Source organism: Rhinolophus sinicus, linkage group LG15 (genome assembly GCF_036562045.2).
Source record: "Rhinolophus sinicus isolate RSC01 linkage group LG15, ASM3656204v1, whole genome shotgun sequence".
Lineage (NCBI taxonomy): Eukaryota > Metazoa > Chordata > Mammalia > Chiroptera > Rhinolophidae > Rhinolophus > Rhinolophus sinicus.
The window spans coordinates 45492031-45509206 of record NC_133764.1 but is presented as its reverse complement, the minus strand read 5'-3'; the positions used below and the strand labels follow the sequence as shown (position 1 = coordinate 45509206).

General features: G+C 53.9%; 1 protein-coding gene across 1 annotated transcript; it reads right to left on the bottom strand.

Moving 5' to 3' along the window:
* Positions 1–2158: 2158 nt before the first annotated feature.
* Positions 2159–5952, bottom strand: SP6 (Sp6 transcription factor). The gene is made up of 2 exons (XM_019740581.2): positions 5735–5952; positions 2159–3445 (listed from the first exon to the last, which is right to left on the bottom strand). The coding sequence occupies exon 2, from the start codon at positions 3385–3387 to the stop codon at positions 2257–2259; it is 1131 nt and encodes a 376-aa protein (XP_019596140.2). The 5' UTR covers positions 3388–3445; positions 5735–5952; the 3' UTR covers positions 2159–2256.
* Between the last annotated feature and the right edge of the window lie 11224 nt (positions 5953–17176).

Here is a 17176-nt window from a genome sequence, read left to right as displayed (position 1 = left end):
GGGGCAGACAGCCAAGCAACCTAGATCTATAAAAGGGGGAGCAGAAGAAAACCTAACCAAAGTCCACACCTGACACCTTAGAGCTCAGGGCCTCCACAGGGGGAACTCCGTGTCCCCCCAGCACTAACACCCATTCAGGAGTTCCCCTTAGAATGGTCACTGAGAAAGGCGGTCCTGGTGGCACAGGGAGGGGGTGGCTGGTTTCGATGGGTGGAGGAGAAAGACATCCCACACCCAAGTACCCTCCCTCTCTCCCCCTCTCTCCACTTGGCCAGGCAACCTACAGGCACTGCCAACTCTCCTGCCCCCAACCCTCTCAGCAAGAAGAGGGACCTCTTATTGGGTTAGCAGGAGGTAGGGAAAAGAGGGAGCATAAAGAAAGAGCATTACTTCTTAAACTACCCCAGGCCCACGAGTCCTTCAGGGAGAGTCACCCTGACCCTTTCAAGAAGGGCTCCCTTCTACACAAACACATATTCCCACCCAGATCCCAGCCCCATTTCCCGTAGAACTCCCAGTCCTTGGACTGGGCTCCAGCATCCCCAAGGGAGAAAGAGACACTGCGGGCCTAGGCCCCAGGACCTTGGATGGGGAAAACAAGATAGGGTCTCCCTGGCTGGAGACCCCAGGCTCAGTAGAGAAACACACATGCACACACGTACGTACACCCAACATGCACACACACATGCCCTAATATTAAATAAAATACCCTTTGCTTATAACTTAAAAATCAATACACAACTAATCCTCACATAGGGCCCTGGGTGGAGAAAGAGGGCTGGGGAAGGGGAGTTCGGGGGAACCTTATGGCCTCTGCCTCAAGCCTGGGAAAGCACACTAGCTCCAAACCCTTCCATCAGCTTCCTTCCCTACGCTGGGCTCAGCCTTCTGCTGGGCTTCTCCCCTCCCCCTTTCCCCACTCGTGATCACAATCAGGATGTATTTCTAGCATCTAAAGAAAGGAACAGAGACAGCCTCCTAGACATCACCTCAGAAGGCAGACCCCTTCCAGCGGAAGAACAACTCCTTCATATGGAAGGTGGGGAGGAAGGAGCCTCTTAACACGCACTCTAAAGGAGGGTCAAGGCTTGCAGGTGGCGGGGAGGAGGGGAGGAAGGGGAGGGTCCAGCTAAAAAGGGGAGCTTAAAAAGAGTGAAGCTTAACCTCAGGAGAACAGGAGATGACCAGGCAAAGACAGAGTCTTCCACTCTGAGTGGGAATCACTGGAGGTCCCTCTGCTGGGACACCCCCAGCAAACCAAGGTGACCCTCTTCCATCCCCAAGGGAAGGCAAATGATGGGACACCTGGGATGAGGAACTACATCAGTTCTAGAGAGGGGGCTTCTGGCTGCCTTGAAAGCTTACATGGGATGGGGGGGGGGTAACAAATGGGGGGTGTGGACTACTGAACTTTATTTTTTATAAAGACCAAGAGTTAAGGACTGAATCCAAGTTCAAGAGGGAAGGGGTTAGTTCCTTCCATTTCCCCACCAAATCCCTTTCTCTCATTTTAGAAAAGGATTTCCTTGCTCAACCCCCTACAGCTAGCTCTCTCCTCCACCCCATAGTTCTGGCTGGGAAGCTGTCTCAGATTCTGGTCCTTTCCCCCCTCTTCCTTCATGGCTCCATCAGACTGGATCTGGAAGGATTAATAAGGAGGTGCATCAAAGGAGTTATTTCTACAGCAACAACCATCCCAGCCTGAGAGAGACTCCTCCCAAAGGGGGACGCCCAGCCTTCCCTAGTCCATCTCAGCTCTCCCTCTGGAAACCCTACAAGAAGTACTATGAGGGGGATGAAAGGGACCCAGGCCACTGGGCGGTTCCGGAGGTGCTTTTATGTCCGGGTTCCTAGGTGCTAAGGACGTGTCCAGACAGCTACCCTCAGTGCCCAGGTTGGCCCCATTCCTCTTTGCTGGGGGACGCATAGTCTCCTCCAGCGGGTCTCCCTCCACCCTCCTTGGGGGTACGCCACCCCAACGCCCAGCCCAGGGTCGTGAGTGAAATAGTGAAGCAACGGAAAACAGAGGGGTATGCACGGCTCCTCCCAGCCCAGCGAAACAGTCAAACGCATCCGTCCAGCCCCAGAGACTAAATCACCCCCCCTAGTGCCCCCTCTCCCTGGCCCCCCACCACGTTTCCTCCCTCTCAATAAATAACCACCTTCTCCTCTTACTTAAGCCTTTCCCCAAGGGCATCAGGCCAGGGAGCTCTCCTCCGATGCCCCCAGGGGAGATTGGGGGAGGCAGTGCCGAGCTCAATTGGAGGGAGCTGCACTGCCCTCAACCTCCCGTTTGCCTTTGCCCCCGGGGGGCTCCACCGCTCCACCGGCCTTGCCCTCTCCTGTGGCCGCCCCAGCAGCCTCTTCTTTGGCGCCCTCGTGGGTTTTCATGTGTTTGGCCAGGTGGTCGCTGCGCATGAAGACCCGGCTGCAGACCGCACAGGGAAACTTCTTGGTGCCTGTGTGGGTCTGGAGGTGGCGCTGCAGCTCATCTGAGCGCGTGAAGCGCTTGCCACAGAAGAGCCAGTTGCACACGAAGGGACGGTCGCCGCTGTGCCAGCGCAGGTGCGCCTTCAGGTGCGACGTCTTGGCGTAGGCTTTCCCGCAGCCGGGGATGTGGCAATTGTGCAAATGCTTCTTCTTGCCCCCATCGGGCCCGCACGGAGCCCCCAGTCGTTCCGCCTCTAGGCAGTTGGGGCAGCGGCACACGGTCTGGCCTGAGCTGCGGGGCACTGACCGCCGGGAGCCTTTGGGCCGGGTTGCCCCGTCCAGACTGGAATCCAGCCCCTGGGACTCTGGGGCGGCAGCTTCCAAGGCCTTTGCCCCGTCGGGAGGCCCCAGGAGGTGCTGCCCTCCGGCAGCTGAGAGGAGGTGGTGCGGGTGTGGGTGGGGTGGCGGGGCACAAAGCTGGTGGTCTCCGACGTAGCCTCCCAAACCAGCCTGAAGCGCCCCCGGGTGGCCAGGTGAGGTCAGCGCGCCCTGAGTGTGGGGGAGGTCCATCCAGCTGGTGCCCGGATGAAGGTCCCACCACGAGCCATCCTCTGTACCTGGGTGAGTCGGCCGGAACCACGATTCATAATGGTGTGACATGTCCGGCTGCAGGAGCTTGGAAAAGGGTCCCGGGGCCAAGGGACTGTCGCTTTCCAGGTCCTCACAGGTTACCCGAGAGGAAGACCCCGGCAGCTCATAGCCCTGTGAGAAGTCCACCTCGGGGCCCAGCGGGAGGCTCTGCAGCTCTCCAGGCTGCAGCGGGGAGGGGTAGTCCCCGGCCTCCGGGCTCGTGTGGCCCTGGTATGTTTGGAGAGGCTGCAGGTCGAGACGCGGCGGGGAGGCGTGAGGGGCGTCCGTGTGCTGGCTGCCCAGAGAGCCGCAGACAGCGGTTAGCATTGCCGGGATCCTGGGTGGGGTGGGGGACAGGGACGGTCAGGGGCACCTCAGATGGGACCTAAAGGAGGAAAAGAAGACGTGAAGTGAGGAATGTCAACAGCTAGCTCACTGACAAATTTCAACCTAGATCCTCTCCCTGCAAAGTGCCCCTCTCTGGCCCCCAGGTGTAAAAGAGAAATGCACCTCTGAGTGGGGACTAATCATCAGTTAAGAGAATTTGGGAGTGTTAGGAAGGGTTGAGGATGGGAGGTTCTCAGCCAAGAGCAGAGGATGGTGGAAGTATACCTTGCTCTAGTTATTCCTTCTATGGGACCCAGCTTATCCTGGGAGTTGGGTGGGTCCAAGGCTGGTAGGTTAGCTACACCTACAGTAGTCTTTTTTTTTTTTTTTTTTTTTGGGGGGGGGGTTATTTTTATTTTTTAAAGGAGGGCGCAGCTCTAAGTGGCCCATGCAGGGATGGAACCGGCAACCTTGGTGTTAGTAGCAATGCTCTCTAACCGACTGAGCTAACCCGCTGCGGCTACAGTATAGTTCTCAAACCATCCCACCCCAACTGCCCAGACCCAGGCAACGAGCAGTGGCATTTCCCCCAGCAGACCTGCTGCCAGCCCAAATGGAGGATCTAGACCCATCTCTGCTTCCCTACTTTAATTCAGGACACACATGGGGGGAGCGAGGTGGTCTGTTTCTGAAACTCAAAGCTTAAGGTGACCAGACTTCCCAAAGCCCAAAGCAGATTCTGAGATTTTGGAAAAAGAGCCCTCATTCCATCCCAGAAGCATATTCAGTGAGGATGAGTATTTCACTGCTCTACTCCACCCCCCACCAGCTCCCTGTCTGTCCCCCACCCCTTTCCCTCAGGCAGGGACTTCACCTCCCTGGGGGTGCAGCTGCAGTGTCAGTTTCTAGGACTTCTCACCACCAGAGTAAGTTAAGACCCCTTCCCGGTCCGGACCCACACTAGTGCCAGCCAGCTCTCTGGCTGCTGCCGACGCCCTCCTCCAATGGAAGGGAGACCCAGATGTGAAGCTAGGAGGGGTCGGCTTCCCCAGAAAAGCCGTCAGGGAGAGAAGAACTTACCAGCAAGCTCAGGAAGGTACAATTGCCACCGCTTTAGAGATGCAGGGTCAGAATGGGGGAAGCAGAGGATAACAGGGAAAGCCAGAATCAGATATTAAAAGGAAGAATTGCCCAAAGAGATTATATAAGGGGATGCATTCTAAGCATGGATCATTTTTAAGAGCTCCAGATGATTCTGATACGCAGCCAAGTGTTGAGAACCACTGCTTCAAGCCAACCCTCTTATTTTAAAAAAGAGGAGACTGAGGCAGTATTTGGAGAAGTCACTTAACAAAGACATGCATTTATTCATTCAACCCAACAAATATTTACTGTATGTACCTCAGCGAACCAGGTCTCTTCTCTCTTTCCCTGAATGGTTGGGAACCTAAAGACCTCCACACCTTTCTTGACCGCATATCTGTGACTTGAAGTTTCTCCTCTTATCGCCTCTCTCCCTAAGGCCTGGGAGCCCTAGTGCCCCAGGTGTGGACTTTGTGTCCCTGGGCCTCCTCTGATGGTGGAGGATGAGGCGCAGTAATTTAGGGCAGGGACTTCTTTCCACAGCTTCTTACCACCTCCTGCCTCTGGGACCCTGGAGGTGGCCCTGGCAGTCTGGCAGAGGGAGAAAGAGGGGGACTGGAGCGCCTACTCAGGCTCCTGCTGCCTCACCACAAGAAAGGAACAGGGTGAAGCAGCAGGAATGGAGCCTCAGGCCCAGGCGGGGCAGCCCAGAAGGGGCTGGGCGGGAGCAGTGAGGCCTGGGACCCTATAGCTTTGGCTCCTGGGAACGGCCCCGGGGGCTAGGGTGTGAGAAGGCTAACAGACCAGGCTCCACAAAGTGGCCTCTCCCGACACAGGAGAGGGAGCCCAGTCCTGGGACGCATGGCCTACCAACAAGGTTTCGGGAGGGAGACAGAAGAACGCGCACTCCCTGCTTCCCGCTCTCTAACGCGGGAAGGCGGCTAGAAACACCCTCCTGGCCCCTTCCGCCGGCTGCCTGTCCGGTTCCCCGGCGCTCAGGTGGTCAGGACTTCCGCGCTCCCGGTCCTCAAGGTCCCAGCGCTCCGGCTGTCCCGGTCGCTCCAGTTTCCCCAGTTTCCAGCCTCTTCGGTCCCTCCAGTCTGTCCCGTCCGCCCAGTTTTCACTCCGCCGGGGCTCTAAGCCCCTCGGATTACTTAGGATCACCTCCCCCGAAGCCAGAGGAGGCTGTGGAGCGTTCAGTGCGCGCATTTCCGAGAGGATCCGGAGAGCGCGTACCCCTCGCCGCCCCAACCCGGGCTCCTACCTCGAGGCTGCGCTCGGGCTCCGGGCACTGCTGGCTGGCGCGCTACCGGCGGGCACTGCTGGGCCCTAAGCGCCGGCGGGCTCTCCAGCGGCGAGGGGCAGGGGCCGAGGGCAAGCGGGGGACGCGATCCCACCCGGCGGCGGGTGGCGGAGGAGGGGCGGAGGGCTGGCAGGAGCCAGCGAGCGAGCGAGCGAGCGAGGCCAGCTCCGCCCGTGACTCACCCGCGCGCTCTGCCTTCATCCCCGGCCCTGCGCTCCTTTTTCCCCGAAATCGCGGCCCCGCCCACCTCACCTGCGGCCGCCTTTAACCCTTGCAGGCTCGGCAGGACCGGAGGCCCTGCCTGGCCCAGCCCGCAAGGAGGGGGCGGGCAGGGAGTGGGGGAGGGATCTCTAACTAGGTCGTCTCTCGCCCCCTCCCTCGCTCCTCCCTTGTCTCTCCATTCCCTGGGCGAGGGGCCCAGGCGGAGTGTTTCCCAGGTTTCGAGACCCGCCCCACCCGGTGGAAAACTGCCCTTGAGTTGGCTTGGTCTTGCGGAGACGCTGGACTCAGACCCTCGGGGAATAGAGGAGGGAGCGGGGACTGGTGGTGATACCTAGTCCCCTTAGGGCGCCGTTTGCTTCGACGGCCCTCGGCCCACCAGCGCTGTCCCGGAACTGAGAGGAAAGAAGGGAACAGGACTGAGCGCCAAGTATGTGTCCGGTCTACCCCCAGGCCTAGGCCGCGAGAAATGTATCTTGGCGGCTGCCCTCCTTCCCCAGTACCCTCGCCCCGCCGCTTCTCTCCACCACCACCACCCTCCCCCGTCCTTTGCTTTCGGTCTCTTTCCGGTTCTCCCTCTCCGGCCACTTGCTTTTTTTTTGAGTGACCTCCTCTTCTCTCCCCACCCTCTCAACTCCCCCACTTGCCGCCTTTGCCTGCTCCCACTCGTCTCCCAGGCCCCCTCAGCTCTCACTCTCCATCTTTCCTTAGGCAGCAGCCCCGGCGCCTCCTAAATCCACCTCTCAAGCAGCCCCGCCACCTTCGCCCCCGCTCACCCGGCCCTGAAAGCTGGGGCAGGCACCTGAATGGCCCTGAGAAGGGACACTTTTGTAAAGAATTGAGCAACCCCTTGCCACCATTTCTTCCCGATTCTCATCTGAATGTCTAAATCCAAGATTCTTAACTTTGGGGAAGGGTCTGGGATTCCTTTGAGAAAAACGAATGCGCATACACAGTGCAGCGTTCTGGCAAAATTTCAGGGCGTTCGCGGCGCCCACCTAAAACCTCTCAAGATCCGAGTTGGTTGCGATACCCAGCGCCCGTGGGTAGGGGAGTCCCCCCATCCGCGCCCCACTTCAGCCTGGCTGGCTTCCGCGCCCCGGTAGTCAGATACTCTTTTCCCGGTTGGTGTCTACCCGCCACGTTGACTCCCGAAGTGACCCTTGTCTTGTAGGGGAAGTCTGATAAATTTTCGTGTTTTTTTCGTTGCGCCAGTTGGCTTTCCCTGAGCACTCTGCCACGGGCTTTTTAAAATTTCGTTTTTGTCTTTACAGTTTATTTCGCACAGCCCAACTGAAATTTAGGCTGATTCAATCTCGCCTCTACAGCCCCGATTCCACCACCATTGGTTTACCTGTTCTGCATTCTCATTTGCGACACACTCGAGGTTCAACTATAAAACGGCTAAACTGAACCCACAAGCCAATTGAAAATTGATTTTTGTGTATGTTGTTTCCCCCGCCAAACACATACGTTCTCCCATTCAGAGCCAGTGTCGGATTAATCTGTGTATCTCACGCTTTTCTGTGACTCAGTTTCCTCATCTGCACAAACTGGGTACAAGTTGGGAGGGTTTCCCGGGGCTTAAAGTAATTGATGTACCAAAAATACTTAGTCCCGTGGGCGCCTGGTAGGCTCACAGAAAACGGAAGATGTTGTTGTTGTTGTTATAATTATTTAAAAAGTCGGCTCCCAGCAAATGTTTGTTGGATTAAGGTATATTCACAAAGGTCTTTGGACTAGAAGTTGACAGACCTAAATTCTAGCCCTAGCCCTGTACTTGCTAAGCTGATCTGGCAGGTCAGGTTGCTCTTCCTCCTTGGTGAAATTCTGTTAGAGCGACTGCCCTGGGAGTAAAGGACAGGCGCTTGGGAAGCCGTGAGGCGTCTCCCGGACGTCAGGGCTATACTTTCTGATTGGGTTTTCTTCTTTCTGACACTCAGGTCCCTGAGAGGTAGATTGTCAAGAACTGCTCTGGACCTTTGTGGCCACAACTACATTGACAGTCCTCGCTATCATCGGGGTTTTATCTCCTCTGTTTATTCAGCCTGCCAATTTTGGCTCTTTGGGTTTGCATCTCAGTTCACAGCCACGTCCAGAACAGTTAGGAGCTCCTGTCACAGAGCCAGCTACTTGTATTCCTGAGTGAAGTCTGATTAGACCCCTAGGCATTCTTTGCCTCCTCCTACCTGCAGTGGGACAGAGAGTTCCCCTCACCCATTTATTTACAGGCACCAGACTGTCTTACGTTTCTGGCTTCTTCTATGTTTCCCTGGAAAGCAAGAGGGAAAGGGATCCATCCCTTGGATGGTAGACATCCCATCTCACTTTTACCCAGGTCCCCTTTAACCCTACCCCACTCTGACACACAGACACCTGGGATTCCCAGAAGCAAAGAACCTCCATCTGCCTGTGTCTCATCAGCATAGAATTCAGCTAATACAGTTGTCTTGGAAAACTCAGCCATTCTGATTTCCTACCCTGCCTAGTTTTCTGCAACTAACTCAGGGCACTATCTTCCTTCCAGATCTCTCCCTACTTGCGTGACTCTGATTCCATCCGTGTCGGTTTCTATTTCCCACATGCTAGATGTTTTCCTACTGAACAGTGTCCACGGTCTGATGCTGACATGACTGTCCAGTATCCTTTTCTCATCACAAAACTGAACAATGCAGCCCACCACGTCTCCCACACAAACTGAGATCTGCCCAGGACTTGGGCCATTTCTCTCCTCTCCTTCATTCCCCCAAAGGTGTAAACAGATTTTGCCACAAGTGCCCATCTCCCATTCCTGCTACTCCTCTTCTTCTCACACCTCTCTGATAATCAGCAATCCATTTTGTATATGGCGCAGTCTCATTAGTCCCCATGTTCAGCGTTTATTTATAGAGCATCTACTATGTTCCAGGTGCTTTACCCAAATATGTCTAATTCTTACGAGCATGCAGCTAAGTAGTAATTATTCCCATTGTACGGATGAGGAATTCTGCCAAGGATCAAAGAAGTTAAGTGACCTGCCCAAGACTACACAGCCGTTAATAGACAGAGAAGGAAACCAAGTCCAGATCTGCCAGGCTCCAAATCCTGTGTCCTGCCTGCTATTCCATGCAGCCTCACTATGGCAGCACTGTGGCCCTGGGAGTCTTGCCTCTCCTAGATCCCGAAAGTGGAAGGAACTGCATTCTTAAACTGATCCCTAGATCAAAGCCATCCATGACCCTGACTTTAATTGGACAAACTGGTCCTATCCTGGATTGCTGGGACAAGTCACAGCTACCTCTGTGGTCCCTTCCAAACCTCAATTGCCTTTCTGTGAAGATCGCACTATGAGAATATCGAAGCTGGTCTACCCATAAAAATTGTCTAATGCAAGTCCTCATTTTACTGGTAGGAAAACAACCTCAGCACATAGAGACCAGTTGCTCAAAGCCACACAGTAAGTTAAAAGCAGAGCAGGGACCAGAAGCCAGGTCTCCTAATTCCTGGTTTCCTAGTTGCTCACTCTTCTTCCCTACTCTCCACCCCAACCTCCAGGCTGTACTAGGAAGACTGCAAACTGGTGACCCTGGACACCAACACATTCCTCCTTTCCTTTCTTCTTCCCACCCCACGGTCCCAGGCTCCTGGGAAACTGGACAGAGTCCAGAGCTGGGGCCAAATGTTTTATTTTTCATTCATCCATTGTTCATTCAGCAAACATTTACTGAGGGTCTACCTAGGGTACAAGCACTGGGCTGGACTCTAATTCATCAAAAATCCCAATAGCACCTACATCCATTTTCAGTCTGAAAGGTTAACTCAGCTGAGGATAGTGCATCTATATGTTGGGGAGGGGGGTGTATCTACAAATGTGTATGTGCACATTTTGCCTGTGGGTACCCATCGTGCCTTGTGTGTACCTTTGGGGCTTAAATGTGGGGCGTCTGTCCTCTCTCCTCCATGATAAACGGAGTTCCCCACAGGACATGTAAAGTGGTTTCTCCCCTGCTACTTCTGTAGGTGTTTATCATGCATGAACTTCTGTGTGGTGAGTGTGTACCCTGTATGTCTATTAATATTTGCCCATTTTTTTCTATCAGAATGAAGCCCCCAGTCATCTATTAATGGGTGAACCCACTCCACTTTTCAGCCATATCTCAGCCCAACCCAGTCCAAAGGAACCCTCTTTGGTTCTCCATACGGAGCCCTCCAAGATCTCCCTCTTATCTCCCCCTCCCCAATTCAGAGAGAATCAAGCCTTCCAAACCCTTCTCAACAATCCCCATTTAAGTGGAGACCTCTCGTCTCCTGAACTGGACAGGGAATAGCCCCTCTTACCAGTCCATGGAGCCCAGAGCTGGCAGCGGCAGTGAGGGGCAAGTGGGGGTGATGGGAGAGCCGGGCTTTATAAAGGAAGCAATAGTCAGAGCCAGAGGGGGAGGTGAGAGACGTGGGCAGGGGTGCTGCCAAGTCCTCACGGCCTCGGAAGCTTTTAGGATAATCCAGGAAACAGTGTCCCCCCCACCTCCTGGGGGAGTGGTAGGGGGTGAGATCTGAGTTTCTGAGGTGTGCCAGGAAAGGAGGATTTCAGCTGGAAGACGCAGCTGGGGGTGGGTGGGGGAGCAGGACTTCCTTCCCTCCCCAGAGGTTGGACAGGTAGTAGGAAAGGGACAAAGTGGTTCTTGCAGGATGGAAGAAGTGAGAGCATCACCAGGGGAAAGAGCTGGGGTGGCTGGAACTCTTCAAATTCCAGCCCCCTATTTTTGAGGTTTCTTCCATGGACTGGGTGGGAATGAAAGAAGTACCACTTTTAGACCTCTCTCTCTCTCTCTCTCTCTCTCTCTCTCACACACACACACACACACACACACACACACACACACACACACTGACCCCAAGCCAGTCCCCCCTGCAGAGCTCCCCATCAGTGATACTGGCTACCCCAGTGGGTCTCTCCTGCTTCTGCTGGAGCATCATTCCTTCTCCATTTTCTTCATCCCCTTCCCAATTTTGATCCCCACGAGGATCCAGTGTAATCTACTTTTTTGATCTGGGATCTCTCATTGTCAAATGGGGAGAGAAGACCCTCTCCCTGACTAAGGATAGCGTGGCGCAGCTTCCGATAGACAAGAGGTCACCTGAGACCAGAGGCAAAGCCCTGCCGATAACTTTTATAGACAATTCAGGAATCCTGGGACTCCAGGAGAGTGAAGAGGTTGGGCACATGGCCTGGAAAGGGCGAAGGGGCCTGGAGGTGAATTTAGGTGGAACCCCCCCCCCCACAACCCCAACTATTTACATGAACTTAATTTTAGGGTTGTAAGTTTAGGCATGTTGGCTAAAGGAGCATGTCCTGGAGCTGAGAGGGACAAAAGACCAGGAAGGAGAAGGGGTAGGAAACAGAGTAAGGACGGTTTCCCAAAGCTCTCTGAAGCTAGGATTTCTGACCCACATAGGAGAGTGAGTGGCCTGAAAACTTTTTATGTGATCATGTCCTACTCTCGGCCATAGCTCAATGCCCTTGGAACTGAAGACAGGAGCTGCTGTGCACCCCTTCTACACATGCCCAGAACCCAGCAACCCAAGGCTTGCATGCCACCTCCCCCACTGAGTCCCCCACAGGCTGAGTCAGGCAGTCTTCACCCTGAACTCTTGTCCTGCTCCTCCCCCTCCACCCCCAGAAACCTCTGGACTGGGGATTCCCAGTCCCTTCATTAGCTTTTCAGTAATTATCCTGTAAAGGCCCCAACAGGTCCTTCCTCTACCCATTTCAGAGATGAAAACATTAAGGCCCTTAAGAGAGCTAAAAAGTTCAGTAGAAAGCCACCCATCAGGCAGGAGAGGGTAGAGCGGTAGGGGGCTTGGGAGGCAGAGCTGCACCCCTTCCTTCAATCCTCAGCAGAATTAAAAGGACAGGGCCAGTACAATTCCCTGGGGGCACACAGGCGTCAGGACTGAGGCAGGCTCCAGGGAGGGGCTTCCCTGTCCCTCCCCACCTTCCAGCCCAGAAAGTTGAAGTGAGGGGGGAAACAAGGAGAAGACCACACAGGTGGAGTAAATAATGTTAATACGGGAGCATTATCACTAGGGCATTTCCTCATGGATAAATGTCTCAAATACCAAAGGATGCCTCCAAATTATAGTTAATTACAGAGTTGATTTGCATAAATTATAAGGTGAGCATACAAATTCTTTCAATCGGTTCCATATGCTTAGGTAGCAGGTCCAGTCCAAAAGATGGGAGAATCTTGAGGTGGGGGAGATGGGGGGGAGGAAAAAAGACAGCTCTTGGGCTGGCCCTACTGGCCCACACCCCTTACCCCAGTTTTGGATCAGTAAAGGGTATATGGAGACTCTGACTGGTTTGTGGAGAGGGGAGCTATTAACACAACCCGGACCCTATTTGTCAGGAGACCCCCTTTCCTTCTCCATTTGCACCTTAACGACATGCTTTCCCACCACCAATGATGAGGTAGGAAAGCCGGGGGGGTGGGTGCAGTGGGGCCTAGAGCTACACGTGGAGGGTGGGATTACGGTGCTGGGTGAGGCTGAAGACCCAGCAGGGTTAATGGTAGATTCGAGCCCCTCTCTTTTGCTCTCAGCTCCCCCTGGAGACACCCACCCCCCCTCCAACTCCAGCTCACTCCTAGAGCCAACCCTCATCCCAAGTTTGATGTTGCCGCTGCCTGCACCTTCCAGGTGGCTCCTCAGAGGCTCAGACTCCCAGACTTTTGTCTCCAGTGCCTGGGCCCATTTCCTCTGCCCTCGCCTCCCAGTCCCCCACCTCTTCTCGCTGCTAAGACTCTACTTCCTTCTCCAGCTCTCTAATTTGTCCCTCCCTGTCTCCTGGCCCCCATCCTCACCCAGATGTCTCCTACTCTTCTCTCCATCTTTCTCCTCCTTCTTCAGCCTCCCTTCCCGCAGAGGATCCCAGTTCCCCCCTCCCTCAGCTGTCAGCTTTTCCCTCCCATCAACAGCTCTCTGCTGCCCAAGCTGCTTACCCTCCCTCTCAAATGTCCCTCTTTCATGCTATCCCTCAAATCCTTACTGAATATGTTCTCTAATTTTTCCCCCCATATACCTACTCCAAAGACAGAAGCTACTGGATTAGCTTGGGATGGGGCGGTGGGGGGAGACTGGGCTAAGGTCCTCAGGTGAATGTGGGTAGGAGTTTACCTTTGTCTTCAAATCCAAAAGTCAGCAGTGAGTTGGGGAATGCAAAAAGAACCTAAAATGGTTCCCGGTACTTAGCAAGGGCTTAATAAATATTTGTTGAATTAATGAATTAGAAATGGGAACTGGTCTGTGAAAATCCTGCAGAAGTGCCCACTTGATGACAGGAATTACTTCTCGTCTGGATTATTTTTCAGATCTCCTCTAGGCTTTCTGCCACTTTTGTGCCCAGCCACCTAATTTGTCCTGCAGACCAATAACAGATTAATCATCCTGAAATGCCACTCCATCTTGGAACTCTCCATCTCAAACACATCCAGTGACCACCCCGGTCCCCCTGCACTGCTAACCAGGGCGTTCAAGACTCTCCTACTTGGCCTCCATCACTTCTGCATCTTCACTTCCATTGGTCCTTGTACAAATCCTCCAACCCAGCCCAGCCCGCTGGACTCAGTGTTCACCAAACATGTCTAGCCTTCCTACTTTCACTCCAATTATTTCCACCCTTCCACCGCATCTCTACCTCAGGAAAGTTTATCATCCTTCAAGCTCCTGGCTCAAAGACTGCTTTCTCTATGAAGCCTTCTCTTATCAGCCCATCACTGGCTTGCTGCTTTGAACTTCCCTGTACTTAGTGCTACATGACCTATCTCCATGGAGCTGTCTTCTTAGTTCCCTACTAGTCAGTAGGCTTCTGAAGGGCAGGGGCTATGTCTTTTGTCATGCCATACCATCCTCAACCCAGTGACTTTCTTTGAGAAGGGGTTGGATAAGCCACAGCTGAGAGAATTAGAAAAATGTTTTCCTAGAATCAAAGCTTCCAGAAGCTCCTCAGCTGGGGAGGGTAGCAGTGAAGGCAATAGCCTAGGTCAGATGGGAGGACACAACAGAGGCCTTGAGACCCAAAGATCCATAAAGCAAATGGGCCCAGCTTCCCTGCCACCCCTTCCCTGCCCACTCATCCCCCTGTCCCCCTACCTCCCACACTGGCCCTGGTTGTGTGATGAAGGTGGAAGGACCCATCAGGATATCTGGGATCTATAGGGTTGGGTGAGAGCTGGGGAAGGGTGACACACTCTGCCCTGTTAGCTTGCCTGGAACAATGAGTTGGAGGTTTGGGACAAAAGGAGCAAGGGCAGTGAGTGGGAGCTGGGAGAAAGGGCTGGCTAGATAGCAGCCATGGAGAAAAGCAGAGGCAGAAAAAGCAGAATCCCCTTTGTTGCTCTCTGGGCAGTTAAAATTTTTCTTACCAAGGTGGCAGCATTCTGATCATGTCATGCCTCAGCTCAAAAACATTCGATAGGTCCCCATTACCTACAGGAGAAAATCCACACCATTTGGCCTGGAGTTGAAGCCCTACACCCCATCTGGTCTCAGCCTACCTTTCCCGTTTTAGCCCTGTCACTCCCCAGGTTCCAGCCACAAGGGGCTTCTACTCATCATTATTGTCCACACCTTTTCATGCCCCATACTGTTCCTGCTCTGAAATGCTCTTCCCCTTTCTCTGCCTGTGAGCTTGTATGATCCTTTGAAGCCCAACTCATATGCCTCCCTCCTCTGTGAAGCCTTCTCCAGTTCTCCAGGGAACCCTCTTCTGTGTTCCCAGAGTCCTAAAATGCAGAGGTTTTAACACTGTCTGATGGTGATATCATTAGTTGTGTATGTGTCAGATCATGAGCTCCTTGAAAGATTGGAATTTTCTCTGTTCCTTTTTGTATCTCCCCAACATCTCATATGGTACTGAGTTTGCAATAAATATATGTTGCAATGGATTGAATTGCACCCTTTACAGAGGAGAGGGGGTTGCCAGGCCAGAGGATGGTGGGTTTTCTATAAATCCCTTTGTCACAACCATCCAGAGTTTGCCTCATGGGCATCAAGATGCTGCACTAGAAGCATGCCCTGCCCTTCCTCTTTCACCCCCACCCTCCCAGTGACCAGTACCCTATCAGGAATCCAAGATCAGCCTGGCAGGTGAGGCTCCCTGAGAGGCCCAGGATCCTGTGTCCTGGCCAGCTGGGCACTGCCACCAACCTGCAGCCAGAGTCAACCAGAGAACCTCTAGCTGGATCCCACGAGAAGGGAATTAGAAGGGAGGGCTGGGTACCAGGATCTGGCAGGCAAAATAGAGCGGGTGGGGGGTAAGGCGGCCAGTGCCCTGGAAAGGGGGCCGGTCTCATTGTTGTGGTCTGTCTGGGAGATTCCTCCCCTTTTTAATTTGCTTCCTGATTGAGGGGTTGGCTCTCCCTGCCCAGCTCCCCCGTCATTATCTGCTGCCGGTGGCTCAGGTGCTGGCGAGCCTGGCGTGGCCCCTAGGTTATTACCTGGAGTTCTGGGGGTGGCAGAGGCTGCCCCTCTGGCCAGGGTGGGGGCCTGTCTGGAATTTGCCCTGATCCTGCCACCCACAGGGCAGCCATCTTGATGCCTAGCATGGTGGACACACTAACACAGTGGGAGGCTAGTTTTATGGGAGACAGCTGGTCCCAGGGGGACTTCGAAGTCTAGAAGAAGCTTCATCTGTAAAGCACCTACAGTATTGATTCGGGAAACTAAGACAGATAAGACTTGGGAGCTAAAGCACTCAAGACTGGAGCCACTCCCCAACGGCTAGTGAAAGATACTGAAGTTAGATATCAAGAAGAACTTCCCAGCCTTGTTGGGATTGAGACAGGGAGAGGACAGTGAAGCTTGGTGATTCCCACCCTGAATTACGCTCTATTCTGCAGCCTTAGAAAACCAAGAGTCATAAAGGGGAAGGTGTGTCATTGATACAAGAACCTGCAATGACCAGAACCCAGAACCCAGGAGCTTCCTGTAGTGTGGGGCCGAGGGGCTCAGGCTCCTCACTGAGTGCTCTGGAGCATTAGACCTCAGACGTCTGCCCAGTGCCCTTGGACGGAGCCAGGAAACCTACAGGAAAGGGCACCCTTGCCTCGCCTTCTCTCTGAATCCCCAAAGCTCCGACCCTGACCCTTTGCCCCATCTCTGATTGGGCCTGTGGGCTTCAAGGACAAGAGATAATATCAAGACAAACAGGAAGTACCCAATTAGAGACATAAGGTTTGTTGTTTTAGAGGGCGCCCAGCGCCAAGCAGCGGTGCCAGGTTGGCAGCCCTGGAGCCTGGCGTCTGCCTGCTTTCCATGCAGCCAGCTTCCCCTTCACACCCTCACTTAGGACCATGGCAGGAGAGTTCCCTGGAGAGGGAGGGAGGCAGGGTGGAGCATGGCAGGGAAGGCGTTAAGCAAGTGATTCTTTTTTTCCTTCACCAGTTAAATTTTTGTAGTATCACCTCTGATTCAGACTCGGCACTTAGTCACTCATTCAGCAAATATTTTTAAGTGCCTACTCTATTCCAGGTACGTGCTAGGGATAGCCCTTTCCCCCTGTGGCTAACACACTACCCACTAGACTGTAAGCTCCATGGAGGCAGGGTTTTTGTGCATTCTCCACTCCCAGTGCTTGGAATGGTACCTGGCATTCAAGGGCTTTATATGTTTATGGAATAGATGAATGGAAGGCTGGCTAGGTGGAAGGGATGGAGGGAGGGGGGAAGGGGCCTTTAGAATGGGCATAGGAGGGTCCCATGATTTTTCAGTCCACTGGACTTCTTAATGATAGCATTGATTATCCCCAGGGGCTTTTCTCCCCATCCTGTCCACCCCAAACAAATCTTTGAGTCTTGACACCAGTAGGCGGCTCATTTTCTTGTCTAGATGCCACCATGGAGTTCAGCTTCTAGGATGATATCAGAGAGGGTGAGGAAAGAGGGCTGATCAAGAAACATGGACCGTCCATGGAAGAAAGCACACGAGGCCAGGACAGGCCTCTCCTGGGGCCTCAGGGAGCTAGTGGTCTCCCAAGTCTCCAGAGCTGACTGCTCTCCTGGGCCCTGATGAGTCGCCCTCTGCCCAGGCCCTCCTCCCTCCGTGTTGGTGCCAAGTAAGGCTTCGGGTATGGCAGGGGCTGAACCAAGACACCCCACCTTGTTCCTGTGGCTCCATCCCCCCATCCACACCCAAGAGGTGAGATCC